Here is a 20,110-nt window from a genome sequence, read left to right on the forward strand (position 1 = left end):
TACATATATTGTATTTAACATATACTTTAACATATTTAACATGTATGGGTCTGCCTGGATCTAGGGGGCGATGGGGGAAAGGAGGGGAAAAGCTGAAAAAGAGAGTTGTACAAGGGTCAATGATGAAAAATTACCCAGGCATATATCTTGTAAATAAAAAGCTATAATTAAAGAAAAAGAAAATTAAAAAAATAAAAAACTATTGTTTAAAAATTAATTAATTTTTTTTAATGAGTGAAAAAAGGAAAAGGAGGCTAGATGTGGCTGTCAAACTGTTAATGAAGTGCTGACAAGTTGAGAAGGAAAATTAAGTCAAAAGTTAAAGAAATCCATAAGTGATTAGTCACAGCAATTCTCTAGCAAGGTAAAGACTAAGGTTCTCAATTTCCAAAACAAGAGGGAGAATTCTATAATGATGTACTGAATGTATGCTTATATTTCTCCCATGGCCAAGTCATGACTACCAGTGCCATAACCATCTCAGAAAAGATTAATGGTCTCAGGGATTCCTTTCCCTTTTATGTGTTCCAGGCAAAAAAATGATAAGGGCCTGGAATAAACATGATTGTCATGTAATGAATATGAAAGATCTTGTTTGGCAAATGACAGGATAAGAAAATGAGGAAGGAGAAAGAAGCAAGAATGAATTTGAGGCTGCAAACCTGGGAGATTGGAAAGATGCTGCAAAACAGGCCCAAGAAGAAGGGAAGATTTGGGGTGGGAGTAGGAGGGAGAGAAAGGAGTAGGGAAGATAATTTCTTCTATTTAGATACAATGGATTTGAAATATCTACTTGGAAACATCCAAAGGTCAGGTAGTGATGTGGAACTGATGCTCAAGAGAAAGAGCTGGATAAATAATAGATCTGGAAGTCAGGTGTGTAAAAATAAGAGCTGAACACATGTAAGTTGATGAACTTACTGAGGAGGAGAAAGTTGAGAGAGAAAAAAGCTCTGTACTTACACATGGAGAATAAATTTGCATTCTAAAGAAGCTTTTTATAGGAACACATAAAAATAAATAAGGATTTGGAGGTTCAAATTTCTAAAGACAATTAATTATCTGAAGTGAAATTTCAAATACAAATCATCATCATTTTTCTTCTTATTGTACACTGTAGTCTTCCTTCATCAGAAAATTCACGCAACTGCAAAAGCCACTAAGCATGTTACATGTTGTTATTCCTTAGACTCTACCTTCATTTTAAAAGATCTTAAAAAAAAAGTCTACCCAAGTTTGAATAAAATAGAAGAACTGAGGAATTTACATATTGGTACTAAATTAAAGGCAGCAAGATGGCTCAGCAAAGGGAGAATTAGGCCTGGAGTCAGGAAGACTTAAATTAAAATTAGACCTTTGACACTAGTTGTAGGATCCTATGCAAGTCACAACCTCTGTTTTCCTTAATCCACTAGAGTAGGAAATGGCAAACTTTTTATTCCAGTATCCTTATAAAGAAAATCCTATGGATAATATGGTCCACGGGGTCATGAAGAGTTAGATACAACCAAATGATTGAACAGCTAATTTTAAAAATGAATATTCTCCAATTGAACTTTAAAAATTATAGTGTACAAAGAATCTGAAAATCAAGTTTATAAGGAAAATTATATTAAATCATTCTAGCCAAATTGTGGTAATAATTCTTAGAGAGGAACAGTTTCTATCTATTATCAAAGGCAATGCTGAATAGGCATAATACTTCAATAATTAAAATATACTCAAAGGGAATGCAAAAATGTAAACCTGATAAAAAAGAGGATATATCAAACTCTAATTTTCTGAAAGTACATCCAAAGAAATTCTTGATCAGAGACTATATATTACATTTTGATGCTATGATTTATGATCTAGCTTTAAGGATTTTTTTTGTCCTTATCCTTTAAGAGCATAACTGTTGTGAATAAATACTTTTACATTAATAAGATTCTTAACAGAGTAATTTCTTCTGACCCTTTATTAGAATAGCATTTTCCACATATGTTATATAACTCTTTAAAGTTCCTAACAACACCTTTCTCCCAAAAAGGCATCCCACCTGTTTTGCCATCTGTTTTTGGATCCATGATGACAAATTCTGGTCGAAGCTTGCTTATACGACGCCCTTTCAGAATGGGTACTAATCCACCAAGATATTCCAAGTAGAGAGTATAACAAGGCCCCCCTACTTCTGGATCATCTTCTGTCCGCTTCATGGTACAATGGAGTCTTTCATTACCGGCAGTTGGGTAGCTGACAAAGTCTCTCATATTGTTGGGGTCTGGAATAGGGGGCTAAAGGTGAACATAGTTAAGAATAGGTATTACTTCAGTGAAGGGAGATACAATGGCAGCTAGGTTGTGAATGTTAACTTGTAGGTATAACCTAAAAGAGCCAACATGGAAAAGAAGAAAAGGTGCTAGATTTTTAATCAGGAGTTTAAATATCAGTTCCAACCCTTTCTTTTTTCCCCAGGTGACAAACAAAATTGTTTTCCCTTACTTTCCTACAAACCCGAATTGTATGATTAAAAAAGGAAAAATAAAATCCTCATAACAACTTAGCACAAACAAAACAAATTCCCATAGGGGATATGCACTTCTCTGTGTATACTTTAAGGACATCAGGCATCTAAGAGGAGATAGGGTGCATATTTTCATTACAGTCCTTCCACTGAGGAGAATTCTAACTCCTATAGTTTCTAGCTGGGTCTCAGTTTCCTCTTTTATAGAATGAGGATATCCTTTATACTTCCTATTTCACCATTTGATCCTCACAATAACTGTAAGGAAGATGTTCTTATTATCTTCACTTTAAAGATAGGAATTTGAGACAGAGAGAAATTAAATCACTTTCCCAGGGACACAGATATTAAGTGCAGGATTTGAACTTAAGTTTTCTTGACTCCAACTCCAGCAATTTATTTACTGTGAAACCCTGCTAATTTCATTAGAAATAAGGATCAATATTGATATTAAATGTAGTAAGCAATGAAACACAATAGGATTTTGTTACTGTGCCTTTGCCCCTGGCTTTCCATTTTTAATATGCACTTTCCTTGTTGACCTCAGCAGGTAGATCTACTTTCTTTGTTCCATCAGTATTCCTGTCATTTACTGGAGAGGGGAACAAAGTATGTGTGCCCAGAGGAGTGAGGTGTTAAGTTTGCTTTACCTAGGAGCAGCTAGGTGGCACAGTGGATAGAGCACCAGCCTTGAATTGAGGAGGACCCGAGAGTTCAAATCTGCTCTCAGACACTTAACACTTCCTAGCTGTGTGACCCTGGGCAAGTCACTTAACCCCAGCCTCAGGATTAAAAAAAAAAAAAAAAAAAAAAAGTTTGCTTTACCTTAATTGTTGGAATGAAGGCAGTAGTGAGGTATGAGCACAGCCTTGGTGGCAGGGTTAACTTGCTGATATCCTTGTCATCCCTAATGGAGCTGGAAATAGCTTGCTGGCACAGGAGTTGAAGACTAGAGACCCGGTGTTCTACACGAACCACATACAAGGCAGGTCCAGATGCCATTAGTAGTCGTGAGTCTCGGTGGCCCCAACAAATTGAGATTATGGGACGCTATAGAAAGAAGATATTATAAAGTTCATTATTTTATTAAGCAAAGGGGTCAGTTTCCCAGATCTTTTCATAAAACCTTATTTAATCAATAATGTATCTAAACAGTGTTATGGCCCAGTATATTTATAATTTAAAATTTGGTCCCAAGAATATCTATTCGTTGACAACAATAAATAAGAGAATGGGTGCATCTTAGGTCAGGAATTAAGAGATTTTAAACTTTGGTCTACCTCAGTGCTTGGTACATACCTGATACATGTACATCCTAGGTACATGTACATGTGTATGTGTGTTATGTGTGCACATATATTTACTCCAGAGCCCCAACAGCAAAAGTAGAGTTATCATAGTTTCATGGGTACTAGCTTCTGTTCCCTGGGGAAGGGCCCAGGGAGGGAAAGGCAAGGAAGTGAGAAAGGATAGATATTTTCTTTCTTTTTACTGAAATGGAAGGGGAAGAGTTAGAAGCAATTTCTTTTGTTCATTTGCTTGCTATAAATTAATTAATTTACCTATTTATTTATAAATAGTGCTTTAATTTCTTCCCTGTTAGATGTCAAGAAAAAATTTATTTTTTTATAAAACTGTTAGCTTTGATTTTAGCATACAAATTTTTGAGTTTCGATTTTTTTTCCCTCTCTCTCTTCTTTGCCTTGTCAGAAGATGGTAGGCATTTTGATGTAGTTTATACATGTGCTATCATGTGAAACATATTTCCATACTAATCACAGTTGTGGAAAAAAAAAACCAGTTAAAAGGAAAAAACACAAAAAAAGAACAAAATCAATGAAAAAATATTCTTTGATCTGTATTCAGATCCCATCTTTATCTGGAAGTGGATAGCATTTTTCTTTGTGAATTCTTTGTATTTGTCCCGGATCATTGTGTTACTGAGAATATCCTAGTCATAGTTGATCATCTCATAATGTTGCTGATATTGAATACAATTTTCCTGGTTCTGCTCATCTCATTTTGCATCAGTTTATACAAGTTTTTCTAGGTTTTTATTTTAATTTTATCTATTCGTTTCTTATTGCACAAGAGCATTCCATTGCATTCACATATCACTGTTTAGTCAGCTATTTCCCAATTAATGGGCATCCCCTCAATTTCTGATATTTTGCCACCATGAAAAGTGGTTCCTAAAAATAATGTTTTTGCACATAATGTTTTTCCCATAAAAAGGGAAAACTTTTCATGATCTCCTTTTTAGGATTACAGACTTAGTTAGCAGAAATACTGCACAATCAAAGGGTTGCTTGTCCTTTGGGCAAAGTTCCAAATTGATCTCCAGAATAGTTGGACAGATTCACAACTCCACCAATAATGCATTAGTGTCTCAATTTTCCCACATCCTCTCAACATTTGTCACTTTCCTTTTTTGTCACATTAGCTAACCTGATAGGTGTGAAGTGGTACCCCAGAGTTGTTTTAATTTGAACTTCTCTAATCAAAAGTGATTCAGAGCACTTCTTCATATGCCTATAGAGAGGTTTGATTTCTTTATCGGAAAACTGCCTGTTCATATTTTTTTGGCCATTTATCAAGGAGCGAATGCCTTGTATTCTTATAAATTTGCCTCAGTTTTCTATTTGAGAAATGAAGCCTTACCATTAAGATTGTTTCCAACCTTTTTGTTTCTCTTCTAATTTTGGTTACATTAGTTTTGTTCATATAAAACCTTTTTAATTTAATATAGTCAAAATTATCTATTTTGTATTTTGTAATATTCTTGAGCTCTTGCTTAGTCATGAATTTTTATTTTTCCCATAGATCTGACAGAGAAACTATTCTTTGCTCTTCTAAATTACTTATGGTACCTAATAGTCTATTTACCTCCTCAGTTTCTTGTCTATTTTGTGGATTGGATTCATTGAGTTCTGAGAGGGAACAGTGAGATTCCTTACTAGTATAATTTTGATGTCTATTTCTTTCTATAATTTACTCAACTTCTGCTTTAAAAATCTGGATGATATTCCACTTAGGACATACAGGTTTAGTACTGTCTATAATAACTTTTAGTAAGATGTAGTTTCCTTCCTTACTTCTTTTAATTACATCTATTTTTGTTTTTACTTTATCTGATATCATGATTGCTGCCCCTGCTTTTTTTTTTTTTTTTTTTTTTTTTTTTTTTTTTTAATTTCAGCTGAAGCATAATGGATTCTGCTCTAGCCCTTATTTTTAGTCTTTCTGCTTCAAGTATGTTTCCTGTAAAAACATAGTGTAGGATTATGGCTTTTGATCCCTTCTGCTATCTACTTCTGCTTTTGAGGAGAGTTCATTCCATTCACATTCACAGTTAAGATTGCTACTTGTGTATTTCTTGCCACTCTTATTCTTCCTCTTGTTTGTTCTCTCTTTCCTTTCATCATTTCCTTTCTGTTAGTACTCACCCTATACTCCCTTTAATCTTTTCTCTTCCTACTTCCTTGGTGGGTAAGATAGATGTATATAACTTTAATATAGTTAATGTATATTGGTCAACCTGCCATCTGGGGGAGGCGGTGGGAGGGAAGGAGGAGTAAAACTGGAACAAAAGGTTTGGCAATTGTCAATGTTATAAAATTACCCATGAATATATTTGATAAATAGAAAGCTATAATAAAAAAGATATATGTATATATTCAACTGTTTGTGTATATTATTCTCTTTTCAAGTCAACATTGATGAGAGTATGGTTCAAGTGATGCTCATTGTTTACCCTTCCATCTTCCCCTTTACTGTAATAGGTCTTGCAGCTTCTTCATGTGAAATAATTTACCTCATTCTATCTCTTCCTTACTTCAGTGTGCTCTTATTTCTCATCCTTTTGTTTTGATGCTATTCATTCAACTTCACCTTATACCCATATACCCTATGTGTATTCCTTCTAGCTGTACTATCAGTGATACAATTTTTAAGAATTATAAATATCATCTTCCTGTACAGATATAAACAATGTAGCTCTTCTGAATTTCTTACATTTCTTTTCCATTTTTATCTGTTTATGCTTTTCTTGGGGTCCTGATATTAGAAGTCAATTTTTTGGTTTAGTTCTGGTCTTCTCCTTTTGAAAGCTTGAAACGGTTCTATTTCATTGAATGACCATTTTCCCATTGACACATTATTTTTAATTTTGCTTGTTGTTGTAGTTTAAGTCCTATAATCCATGATCTTTAGCCCTTTAAAGTTGCAGCTGCCAAGTCCTGTGGAATCCTGATTGCCACTCCCTGATATCTGATTTTTTTCTTTCTGGCTACTTGTAGTATTTTTTCTCCTGAGCTGATAGTTCTGAAATTTTGAAATAATGTTTCTTGGTGTTTTGGGGGAATCTCTTTCCTTAGATGATTAGTGGATTCTTTCAATGTTATTCTTTGCTCTGGTTCCAGGATATCAGGACAGTTTTTCCTGATAATTTTTAAAAAGATGCTGTCCAGATCCTCCTTTTGATTATGGCTTTCAAGTACTCCAATGATTCTGATATTGCCTCTCCTGGATCTATTTTCCAGGTCAGTTGTTTTTCCCATGAGATATTCTATATTTTCTTCCATTTTTTTTCATTCTTTTGAATTGTTTAATTGATTCTTGATGAAGAATGTTGATGATTTTTAATGAGTTATTAGCTACTACTTGACCAAGTACTACTAGTTGTTGTTTTTCTTAAGTAGCTTTTGTACTTTCTTTGCCATTTGGTCCATTGTACTCTTTAAGGAATTGTTTTCTTTAGTGGATTTAAAAAAATCTCTCTATATAGCCATTTTTTACTTTTTAAGCATTTTTCCAAGCTGTTGACTCTTTTTTCCCCATAATTCTCTTGCATAACTCATTTCTTTTCCCAATTTTTTTCTTCTTTTATATGATTTTAAAGCTCCTTTTTGGACTCTCCCATGAGTTCTTTCTGGGCTTGTGTACTTCCCATTTTGCTTTGGGATTTTACCCATTGATGTTTTGACATTGTTATCTTGTTCTGAGTTTGTTTGGTCTTCCCAGTTACCATAATAACTTTCTATGGTCAGATTCCTTTTCCTTATCTTTAACAATTTTTAATTTTTTGACCTTTTACTTTTAAATTTGAGCTTTGCTCCCATGGCAGGAGTATTGTCTTAAACTTGTGCCAGTGGCTTGGCTATTTACCTGGTGCTGCTCTGATATTGCCCTAAGGCATAAGAGGGGCCTTCAACAAGTTTGATACTGTACTGAGAGGCTGGAATGGAGGCTGGCTGGCTTTGGTGAAGGCTATAGAAGTCTGGCAGTTTACTTGTTACTAAGCTGAGAACCTAACTGGCATATGCTAAGCCTATTGCAGTGTTTCATGTGCTTCTCTGGAGTTACACTGAAGCCTGTGGTGGTCCAGCAGCTGGAGGATGCTCACCTGCCCTTAGATGTGCCAAAGAACATGGTGGTCTGGCATCTAAAGACACTCACTCAAGGCCTCGTCAAAGCATGTGGAAGCCTGGCTGCTATTGGATGCCCACCTACCCAGAGTGATGCCATATCCTCGAGGTAGCTGAGCCTCTAAAAGAGGCATGCCTACCCCAGGGTTACCTGATAGCCCAGGGTGGTTCCCTGGCCATACCAAGGGATGCAAGGAATCCTGGTGCTGGTGGTCATCCCCTCTACCACATAGGAGCTCAGGAAGTGGGGCTGGCTGCTGGCTCATGACGAAGTTGCTTTTCCTGGACTGTGCCTGTTCCTTGTCAAATGAAAAAGACCCCTCCTGCGTATTCTCTAAGCTTCCTGGGCTAACATCTTGTTTCACCTTCTTTCTTTGTTGGTTCCACCACTCTAGGATCTATCTTGTAGTGCTACTTTATGGTTTCCCAGAGATGAACATGGGAGAATTACAGCAATTCACTGCTTACTCTGCCATCTTGGCTCCTAGAAGTCTTCTATGGGGATCAGTTTCTAATGTTTCACTTACTATCTTCTGTTTCTTCTTTACAACCACTGACAATGTGGCCACAGATGGGAGGGAAGATTCACAGGGTCAAGAAAATCTATGATTCCTATAAAAATCAAGACTGTTTCTTATAAGAAAATCCGAAGCTCAAAGTTAATATCTGATAAGATTAATCCAGAGAAAGCATAATGTGAAGAAAATATAGGATAATTTATTAATTCTCATCCTAGCCTATGGAGTTCTAACTTCACTAAGTCCTGAATGGGGCTCAAAGATCAGAAACTGGACACCACATATTTTTAAATTAAGTTTTTATTGTTGTCCTTTGATTTTTCACATCACCATAATTTCCTCTAGTATACTTCCTATTCCCCCTTGTACAGAACCATTCTCATAGGATAATTTTTTAAAGACAAAAGATCAGCATAACTGATAGATTTTCTCCCCAAAAAACCACATGTATGTAATGAATAACACTTATGCAAAAGGATAGGGTTAGGCTATCTTCTCATATCTTTTCTTTCCACCTATGCTTTTTTTTTTTTTTTTAATAATATTGAAACACTGAACTTTTGATATCTTTTCATGGTTGTTCTTTTTGCTCACTTAGCTATAGTCATTGTGTATGTTGTTTTCCTGGTGCTGCTTAATTCACTGTAAAATCAGTTCCTGTAAAAATTTCCATGCATATTTATCATATGTATAATTTCTTACATTATAATCCATTCCCCAACTGATGAATATCTACTTTGTTTGCAATTTTTTATTATTACCCCAAAATGCTATTACAAAGATTTTGGTGGATTGGGGACTTTCTTCTTACTAGGCTTAACTGAGTTATAAACCCAGGAAAGGACTCTTTAGGTCAAGGTTATACACATTTTAATCACTTTATTTGCATCATTTCAAAATGCCTTTCAAAATAGCTTTCCTGTTTCATAGCTCCAGCAACAATATATTAGTGAATCTATTTTACTCAATCTCCAACATTGATCACTTTCATTTTTTATCATTTTGTCAATTTGCAGGATGACATGAAATCTCAGAGTAATTTGGATTTTCATTCTTTTTTGTTATTTGTGACACAGGGCATTCTTTCATAAGGTTGCTAACAGTTTGCAACTCTTCTTATGAGAAGTGATTATTCATATCCTTTGATCACTAATAAATTTGGGAATGTCCTTTGGTTTCACATTGTCTGCATATCTTAGATATCAAAGATTTTTTCCCCTTTTAACAATTTCTTTTTTTATATACCAGATACATTAATTTGTTTGGGCAAAAGCTTTTCACTTTCATGTTATCAAAGTTATCTACTTTATCTTTTATAATTGACTCTATACTCTCATTTGTTTAGGATACATCTTCTACCCATAGCTATGAGATATATGACCTCTTGCTTTTCTAATTTTTAATAACATATTTATTAGAACATAGTATGGAATATGATATTAATTGTAGTGGTATTAATCATATTGGTCTAATTGGTTCTGCAAAATTAAATAAATTTTGAAACTCTAACCTCCTCAGAACATCTCCTACCCTGGCTGCAGGATTTCATATTGTCCCCAAGTTGGGTAATCTTTTCTTCCTTTTCAGTTTTTTATATATTGTATTTCTCCATTAGAAATGTGAGTTACCTGAGGGCAGTAACTCTCTTACCCTTTTCTTTGTACCTAAGTATTATGCCTAATTGTAACTATTATACCTAATTGTACCTAATTCTTGACACTGCCTGGCATATAGTAGCCACTTAATAAATGCCTATTGGCTCTGATTCCAATCTACCCCTCTATTTTTTAAACCATACCAAATGCCTTTAATGATTCTTGCATTATAATATAGTCTAATGACTTGAAGTACTATCCCCCCTTTCATCCCTACCTGTTCGCATAATTTTCTTTGATATCAAAATCTTTTCTTTTTTCAAATAAATTGTTATTGTTTTATTGAATTCTATAAAATAAACTTTGATAGAGTATTAAAATCAACTTTGTACAGTTGTCATTTTTATTATTTGAGCAAGTTCTGCTACAAGCACTGAATAACTTCTAGCTACTTAAATGGATTATTATTTCTTTAAGGAGCTATTCATACTTGAACTCATATAAGTCTTTTGGGTGCTTTGGTAGAATGATTCCCCAGTTTGCAAAGTTATTTGGAATAGGATTTCCCTTTCTATTATTGCCTTTGTGATCCAGTCATTATACTGAAGTGTTCTTCATTTTTAAGGATTTATTTTGCATATAAAATATTTGGGAGTTTACCTGCCAAGATAAACCCAGGAACTATATAAACATGATTACAAAACAGTCTTCACAAAAATAAAGTTAGATCTAAATAATTAGAAAAATATCAATTGCTCATGGGTAGGCTGAGCTAATATAAGAAGAGCAACAGTTTTATCTAAATTAATTTACTTATTTAGTGCCACACAAATCAAGTTTCCAAAAAATTATTGTATAGAGCTAGAAAAAATAACCAACAAAATTCATCTGAAACAACAAAAGGTCAAAAATATCAAGGGAAGACATGGGGGGGAATTGGAAAAAGAGTGCCTAGCTGTACCAGATCTAAAAACTATATTATAAAGTGATAATCATTAAAAAAAACTAGTTGACTGGCTAAGAAATAGAATGGTGTATCACTGGAATAGGCCATTCACAAGAACAATAGTCAATGGCTATAGTAATCTACTATTGATAAATTCAAAGATTCCACCTTCTGGGATGAACTCACTATTGACAAAAATTACTAAGAAAACTGAAAAATAGTATGGCAGAAACTAGGCACTGACAAATATGTTATACCCTAAACCAAGATAAGGTCAAAATACCAAGATATAAAAGATAGTACAATAGCAAATTAGGAGATCAAGGAATAGTTTATCTATTAATCAATGAAGAAAGGAAAAGTTCGTAACCAATTAAGAGATAGAGAACATTTTGAAATGCAAGACGAGTAATTTTGATTATATTACATTTAAAAGTTTTTGTACAAACCCAATGATTAGAAGGAAAGTAGAAAGCTGGGAAACAACTTTTACAACTCATTTTTCTGATTAAAGCCTCATTTCTAAAATATATGGAGAACTGAATCAAACTGATAAGAATACAAGTCATTCCCCAAATGATAATCACAGGATATGAACAGGTAGTTTTCAGATAATTAAAAATGAAAAAATGTTCCAAATTGCAATTTATTAGAGAAATGCAAATTAAAACAAATCTGAAGTATCATTTCATAACTACCAGGTTGGCTAACATGATAGAAAAGGAAAATAATAAATGTCAGAGAGAATGAGTGAAAACTGGAATAGTAACACATTGTTAAGAGTTGTGAATTAATTCAACCATTCTGGAAAACAATTTAGAACTGCGCCCCAAAGGCTATAAAATTGTATACACTCTTTGACTCTGCATCACCTCCAATAAGTTTGTATCCCGAAGAGATCATAAAAAATGAAATTATGTACAAAACACGTTAAAAAATGTTTATATCAGCTCTCTTTGTGGTGGCAAAGAACTGAAATAGAGGGCATACCCATCAATTAGAGAATGGCTGAACAAGCAGTGGTTATATGAATATAATAATGTACATGAATGTATAAGAAATGGGCAAGATGGTTTTGGGAAAACCTGGAAAGACTTTACAAGAACTGATGCTGAGTGAAGTGAGAAGAACTAGAAGAATATTATTCACAGTTATAGTAACACTGTGCAGATGATCAACTTTGTTAGACTGTTCTTTTCAAGACAGTGTTCTAAGACAATTCTAAAATACGCATGATGGAAAATGTTATCTACAAAGAAAGAACTACATTCTGAATGCAGATTGAAGCATACTGTTTTCACTTTTTTGGGTTTCTTTCTCAAGGCTTTTCCTCTTTTGTTCTGATTCTTCTTTCATAACATGACTAATGTGGAAATATATTTTAATGATTGTACGTGTATAACCTGTATCAGATTGCCTTCCCCATCATCACTTTCTATTATATAGTTTTATTCTTCAATTCCTGGTTCTTGTACTTATTTATTCCTTCCTTTATTGTCAATATTTATCATGGAATTAATGTTTTAAAGTAGCTATTCTGGTCTCTACTTTGTTGTGCCTCATTATTAACCTTTTCCCTCTCCATGGTTATTTTTCCCTATCTGCCATGCAATCTACCCCCTACTCCATTCCCATCCATGCCCTCATGCTCTTCTGGGTGTTGGTTGCCCCAGGACCTCTAATTCTCCTTGTCCTAAGGCATGATAAGTAATCCTTCTAAACATTCTTGAAGATTATATCCATATAGAACATCTCTCATCCCTTATGGAAACACTAATCAAAGGTACCATTTCGTAACTATCTTCTGGGCAGGTAAGTGGTACAATGGATACAGTGCTTGGCCTGGACTCAGTAAGACCTGGGTTCAAATTTGGCCTCAAACTCTTACTGGCTGAGGGATCCTGAACAAGACATTTTATCTTATTTGCCTTATTTTCCTCATCTATAAAATGAGCTGGAGAAAGAAACAGAAAAATATTCTAGTATCTTTGCCAAGAAAAAGAGGTTATAAAGAGTTGAACATAATTAAGCTTAACAATTTCCTCTCACCACCAAAACAAAATTTCTACTTTTGTTCTTGTTTCAATCCTTCCTTTTGTCTCCCCACATATTCTAGAGGCCCTCTTCTTCCTGAAAAAATTACATATATATATATATACATATATGTATATATATTCCTGCTTTACTTTACTGCTACCCTTTGACTTTATTAGGGTATTTCACATAGTCCCCTCTCCTCATGAATGTGCTCTCTCCCCCTTTTCTAGTTTAGTCATATATATGCATGCAAATTTAGAGGTCGGATGACATAAGGTTACTTCTGTTATATAGGAGTGATTCAGAAACAAATAATTTTGCTTAGGTCTGTTCCCCTCCCCAGAAATATTTTGAATGTTTCTTTACTTTTTTACTTTTTTCTTTACTTGAATGTTTCTTTACTTTTCTTTTAAAAAATTAGTTCTCAGGTTCAAGTTAGCAGGATAGCTCATGCTAGACTGCCTCATGAATTTCTTTGCTCTTTGGAACTCATTACATTTCCTCCTATGATTTCTGGTGATTTCATAATAATCTTGAATTACTCAAATTTCCTTTCCTTTATAATTTCCTTTTCTTATTATATTTGAAATTCTTTCTTTTGGTTGCTTGATTAATTTGTTGTTAATGGAAATCTCATATTTAACACTACCTTGAAATTTGCAGTGTGTATGTATTCCTGGAAGACAATTATGGATTCTTTCAAAATGATAAAACAGATGACAGAGGGAGAACAGACATTTATTAAGTACTTTCTATGTACCAGGAACTATGCTAAGAATTTTACAAAGATTTACAAATCTCATTTGATTGATTGGCACTATGTTCTCTGCATTCAGAAGCTCTGGAGAACTTTTTTGTATTATAATAGGTTTTCTGATTTGTGTTCTTCTGGGAGATCTGTAATTCTTAATTTGTTTCTGCATCCTATTTTACAGATCAGTATATTTTATTTCTATGGGTACCTTTTTTTTCTTTTATTGATTTTTTGCTTTTTTCTTCCCTAATGTCTTTCACTTCTATGAATCTGAATTCAGTTATTCTTTTTGTTTCTTTGAAGAAGATTTGCTTCTATGTATTCAAATTTTTCTATTCTGTTGCTAAGGTTCACAAATTCTATTTTCTTATATCCCAAAGAGATCTTAAAAAATGGAAAGAGACCTGTATGTGCAAGAATGTTTGTGGCAGCCCTCTTTGTAGTGGCCAGAAACTGGAAACTGAGTGGATTCCCATCAATTGGAGAATGGCTGAATAAAGTGTGGTATATGAATATTATGGAATATTATTGTTCTGTAAGAAATGACCAACAGGATGATTTCAGAAAGGCCTGGAGAGACTTACATGAACTGATGCTGAGTGAAATGAGCAGGACCAGAAGATCATTATATACTTTAACAACAATACTATATGGTGATCAGTTCTGATGGTCGTGGCCCTCTTCAACAATGAGACGAACCAAATCAGTTCCAATAGAGCAGTAATGAACTGAACCAGCTACACCCAGCAAAAGAACTCTGGGAGATGACTATGAACCACCACATAGAATTCCCAATACCCCTATTTTTGTCCACCTGCATTTTGGAGTTCCTTCACAGGCTAATTGTACACTATTTCAAAGTCTAATTCTTTTTGTACAGCAAAATAACATGTATACATATATTGTATTTAATTTAAACTTTAACATATATAACATGTATTGGTCAACCTGCCATCTAGTGGAGGGGGGATGGAAGGAAGGAGGGGAAAAATTGGAACAAAAGGCTTGGCAACTGTCAATGCTATAAAATTACCCATGTATATATCTTGTAAATAAAAAGCTATAGTAAAAATAAAATAAAATAAATTCTATTTTCAGAATTCTTATTTCTTTTTAAAACCATTCAGGAACATCCTGTAGTGGTTCCATGATAGGTTAGGATGTCACAGGATCCTTTGCCTTATCATGTGTTGATTCACTTATTTGTGTTATATTATTTATTCAATGATGACTGTACTCTTTTAGGTTACCTGGAAATCATATTTTCTTTTGTTATTAGTATCTTCCAAGTTACCTAATCTGCTTATGACCAAAATCTTTAATTGGCTTTTCTTCCTCTTGAGTTCTTTAACAATTTTTACTCTTTCTATTGATTTTAATACAGTATATAAGTGTGCTATTTCAGTTTCCAGTTTTTCAGCTTTTTGACCAAGCATTGTTCCATTAAGAATGCAGCTTTGCTGCTGTCACAGTATGAGTGAGTTTCTGCTTTTAAATTTGTCCCAGAATTGGGAAGCAGAACATTATGTTCTGTTGCAATCATAGGCAGACTTGTGAATCCCTGTCCATTTCTTGGTGAGTGGGGAAGGGGTTGCTGAATGGATGTATTAGGGGTTAGGGATTAGCGTTTTCTACAATTAGTTCACTGATTTACATCAATATTTTGGTAGTTTAGATCATTGAGACAGTTGAAATAGTTTCGCTTCTTGTGCATAATTTCAAGAGAAATTGGAGAAATATGGGAGGGAGGTCATGAGGATCAGAGAAAATGCCCAGTCCTCCATCCTAATGGTCATGACATTTTATATTCCTAAGTCCATAAATTATTCCACCTCTCCTAAAATAAGTGACAAAATGTTATACCTCTGATACCTTTTAAAATTAAGACTAAGTGAAAAGTATGACCTAGCTGTAAACCAGTTAGTATTAATCAATCATCATGGTTTTAACCAAGCTTGAAAAATCCTCGAAAATTTCAAAATCCATCATAGCCATTAGATGAAGTGAAATGATCTCTCACAGAAAGTACATTCAGCTTGACTAAGGAAACTTAGTCATGCCCTATTCTTTTATAAAATAAGTACATAAATTGATATATAAATGAATGGATAAATAAATAGAATAGTAAAGCACTTCAGAATTAAGTGTCTGCCAGCATAAAGGAAGCCTCTTGACAAACTTCTGGGAATGAGAAAGAGAGAATTCTGGTCTTGACCTTCATTTCTTCTCCTTTGACCAAAAGAGAGTCTTATAACATTTACAGAGCCTGGAATTTTTGAACTTTCCATCAACATTCTATCCAACTGGAACAAGTTACAGTGTTTGTGTTGGGAACCAAGGACAAACTAAACAAATGAAATAAGCTAGCTATAAAACATTAGAAGAATCCCAACAGAGAAGATATACAATATTAAAGGACCTTTATTAATATCTCACAAAGAAAAGTACTGTCAGCAACTAGGAGGTATGAGTTATCTCTGAGTCATATGAGTTTTCTAGTCTTGAGTCCATTTCCCCCAGGATTCTCTCTTGTGGGAGAGTATATGACAGACATTTTAAAAATGTAATTAAGTTTGGCTGACTAGCCAAACTTATTATTAATAACTTATTAATTAAACTTATTAATTGGTAAGGGAAGAAATCACTTGTAGGGATACATAACTTAGACTATTCAATAACCTCTCTAAAACTTCTTAGTTATTCTGAAAGCATAGTGATGGAGTAGTATACCAGTCATGTTCAAAGGCCTCAAGCCTAGAGTGGCCCTAGAGCATGTGATATAAATGAATGATGATTAAGAAGTGTATGCTATATAACACTTCTATGTCAAATAACAACAAAAAAAATGCAGGGATGAACATATCTCCAAAGAGTTCCCTATATCAACTAATCCTGCTAGTAACTTGTAAACAGAATATAAAATTTAAGAAAACATCTTTTTATTTCATTACATAAATCATTACTAAGTCTTTGGGTTATCTAATTCATAAATGGAGAGCATCAATTTGTGAAGTTTCCAACATGGAAATTGTATTATACAGCAATTTGTAATTAGATGTAATACATGATAAATCTGTCTTCAATGTTATTTCTAATTTCTGAACTACCCTCATAAAAAACAAAACATCAAAAAAACAAACAAACAAAACCCCAACCCAACCTCAAATCTCCTTATAAGTTAATTTAACCTTTACAATGGGCCACAGAGGGAGACTAAAGGTCGAGAAGTAGTTCTGTTATGACTTATGATCTTAAGAATGGAGAGAATAGGATAACACTGGAAGGAAAATTATACGATCTGAGTGCTCCTATGAACAAGGAGGAGGAGGTTGGGTGGGAACAGCTGACACTTGATCCTTATTCTCATCAAAACTGGTCAAAGGAGAAAAAATACACAAATGCTGGAACTCTATCTTTCCAGAAATCAGCAGGAGTCAGGATCACTAAATGTCTTTATTCTAGATCTTTACCATCGCCTCCAACGCCAGGTCACCAGTGCGAGTGAGCGTGAGTTCCACCACCCAAGTTCTTCTTACTCCTCCCACACAAGTCACTTCCCCCTCTTTGTTCCACCAATCAAGTCAGCACAGAACAGCTGGGGAGCGTCAACCTTCAAACAAGTTAATAGGGAACCGTCCAATTGGCAATTAGTCTCACGTGCTTCATTATCCAAGTGCTCAGTTCTAGCCCTTTACACACAAACACACACATATACAGAGTTTTATACAAAAATACATTTCATTTAACGGTTAAATAGAAAGCAAAAGGGAGAATAGAAAAGGGAAATTAGAACAAAGGTAGATTGAGGGACTGAATCCTACCTAAAATAAATTCTAAATAAAGATGTATGAAAATAGCTCTTTTTTAAGTGAAAAGAATAGGAATATGAAGGGAATGCCTATAAAGTAGAGAATTACTGAATAAGTCATTCCCTACAAGTGATATATAAATGTAATATAATATTATTGTGCTATAAGAAATGAAGAGGATGATTTCAGAGAAACCTGAGAAGACTTGTGAGAATTGATTAAAAGTAAAGTGAACAGAACCAGAACAATTTATATAATGACAACAATATGATAAAGACAACTCTGAAAGAATTAGGAACTCTGAATAATACACTGAACAACCACGATACCAAAGGATTAATGATGAAACATGCTACCCACCTGCCAGACATCTACACCACAATCTTCCATTAAAATCTTAAATTCAACATGTCCAAAATAGAACACACTGTCTTCTTTCCCAAATTCACTATCATCCAAACTTCCCTATTTCTCCTGAAGGCAATATCATTAGTAAGCTGACTTCATAATCTTAGTCATCTTTGACATACCACTCACTCCAATATCTAATCTACTGATAAGTCTTGTCACTTCTACCTCTGTAATATCTACACTATATATCTACTATCTCTCTGTTCATACTACTTTAGGACCTCTTTAATTTTTGTATGAACTACTACAAGTTAAATTATTAGTATTTATTTTTCAAACCGCCAAAACAATCTTCTTTGGCTCAAGAATGTTCAGTGTCTTGCTAATAAAATACATTTCCCCATTTCATTTTTAAAGCCATTTACTGTCTGTCTCCAGGATACTCTTCCTCATCTATTTCACATTAATCCATCTTTTTATATATATTCTATTTTTGTCAAACTGCCTTTTTTTCTGTTCCCTGAACTTTGTGTTCCATTTTCTATCTTCGTATTTTTGTATAAAAAATTCCTCATCCTTGGAGTTCATTCCTTTCTCAGATCCCTTTTAAAACTCTTGGCACTGTAGGAGAGGAAGTTATGATTACCTTGTACTTACTTATCTTCCTAAATGAAGTAAACTCCTCGTGAGAGTTTATTTAAATTTATCCACAATGTCTGATATGCTTTGCATACAGTTGTTTAACAAGTACAAGATGAACTGAGTAAAAAAGAATTTAGGCTGAAGAAATGAAGGCTGTAAAAACACTTATCAGTTTTAAAGAAATAAATATATAGAGCAGAAATTCTTAATCTTTTATTTTTTTTTGTCATAGCCTTTTGAGGAAGTATAGAAAAACCACAGACTAATTCTCACAAGTGTTTTAAATATATACAATAAAGCATACAGGATTAAGAAGTTAGGTACCAGTTTCCCTCCATCTTTATACTTAAATTATTTGGTAAGCAATTGTTAAGCAAACAGCAAAGAAATTTTAACCCAGACTCTTCTGAATCCAAAGTTAGTGCTATTTCCAGTGAATGAGGTCCCTACTAAGACACATTACTGGGAATTTTAAATTAATTTTGGGCATCCCAATTGCCCATTTATACATGGATATACTAGAACAAGGGAAACAAAGGCTCATTTAATTTGTTTCTCTTTGGAATGAATCTCCACAGAAAAAGGTAAGCTAGCAAAAATGGTAGAGAAAACATTTTTCATAATTCTTTATAATTATAAGGAAGAACCTCCAGTTGGTTAAGATTACTGTCTCTAGAAGCTTCTGAAAATTCAATATTGATAAACTAATATACTGTGTAGACAAAAGGATCACTAATTTGGGAATAATCCAACTTCATTTTACAGATGAAGAAATTGAGGCCCAGAAGGAAGTGACTTGTTCAAGTTCATGTGGCTAGTAAACATCAGATGAAGGATTTGAACCCATATCTTCCTGATAATAAGCACTTTATTCACTATCCAATGGCTCGGTGAACAGGGGTTCATATAAGATTTCTTTTAATCTTATGATTTCATACTGAATGAAATTCATCATATAACAGGCTATCCAGATTTTTTTCATTTATTTACATTTCATTGTTGGCTATAATTTTCTTGGGTTATTCATTTGCTAACCCAATTGGATCACCTTATGGAGTTCACAATTTGACAGAGCTTTCAAATACTGTGTGCTCATGGTTTTAAAAAAGGATATGAGTTTTATATCATAAGGATTGTAGACAGAAACCAAAAGACTAAAGAGAACAAAGGCTCATATTTTACTTTTTAATCTTTTATATTTTATTTTATTCAATTACCCAGGATCAACTATTAAGAGTACTTATCAAGTGCTGACTCATCATTAAACTTAATCCAAACTTAGATTCCTAGGAAATTCTCCATAGTAAGATTACCATTTACTTAAAAGGAAAAGTACCAACTATTGAATTTCAATCAACTCTGTAGTACAATAATAAGGAATTAGTGTTTGTGTTTGGACAGCTGCTGCCTGATAGGGAAAAATTTAGCTATAAATTTTGAAATACTCTTTTCCTCAAATCACACAAAGTTTCTATTTTCAGAACTGATATTTGAATCTATGAAGCTGAAAATATGCAAGCTTCTGGGTG

The 20,110-nt window shown here is 33.8% G+C and overlaps 1 protein-coding gene across 11 annotated transcripts in view; it reads right to left on the reverse strand.

The window, feature by feature from the left end:
* The window catches only part of TULP4 (TUB like protein 4), a 196,817-nt gene that overhangs the window by 26,968 nt on the left and 149,739 nt on the right, over window positions 1-20,110 (reverse strand). For all 11 annotated transcript variants that reach the window (XM_074309420.1, XM_074309422.1, XM_074309423.1 and 8 more), the window contains 2 exons: window positions 3,329-3,553; window positions 2,039-2,273 (listed from right to left, as the gene is read on the reverse strand). In XM_074309420.1, the coding sequence (XP_074165521.1) occupies window positions 2,039-2,273; window positions 3,329-3,553 (460 nt within the window). The remainder of the gene's footprint in view (window positions 1-2,038; window positions 2,274-3,328; window positions 3,554-20,110) is intronic.

The sequence above is a fragment of the Sminthopsis crassicaudata genome, chromosome 4 (genome assembly GCF_048593235.1).
Source record: "Sminthopsis crassicaudata isolate SCR6 chromosome 4, ASM4859323v1, whole genome shotgun sequence".
In the NCBI taxonomy this organism is placed as follows: Eukaryota; Metazoa; Chordata; class Mammalia; order Dasyuromorphia; family Dasyuridae; genus Sminthopsis; species Sminthopsis crassicaudata.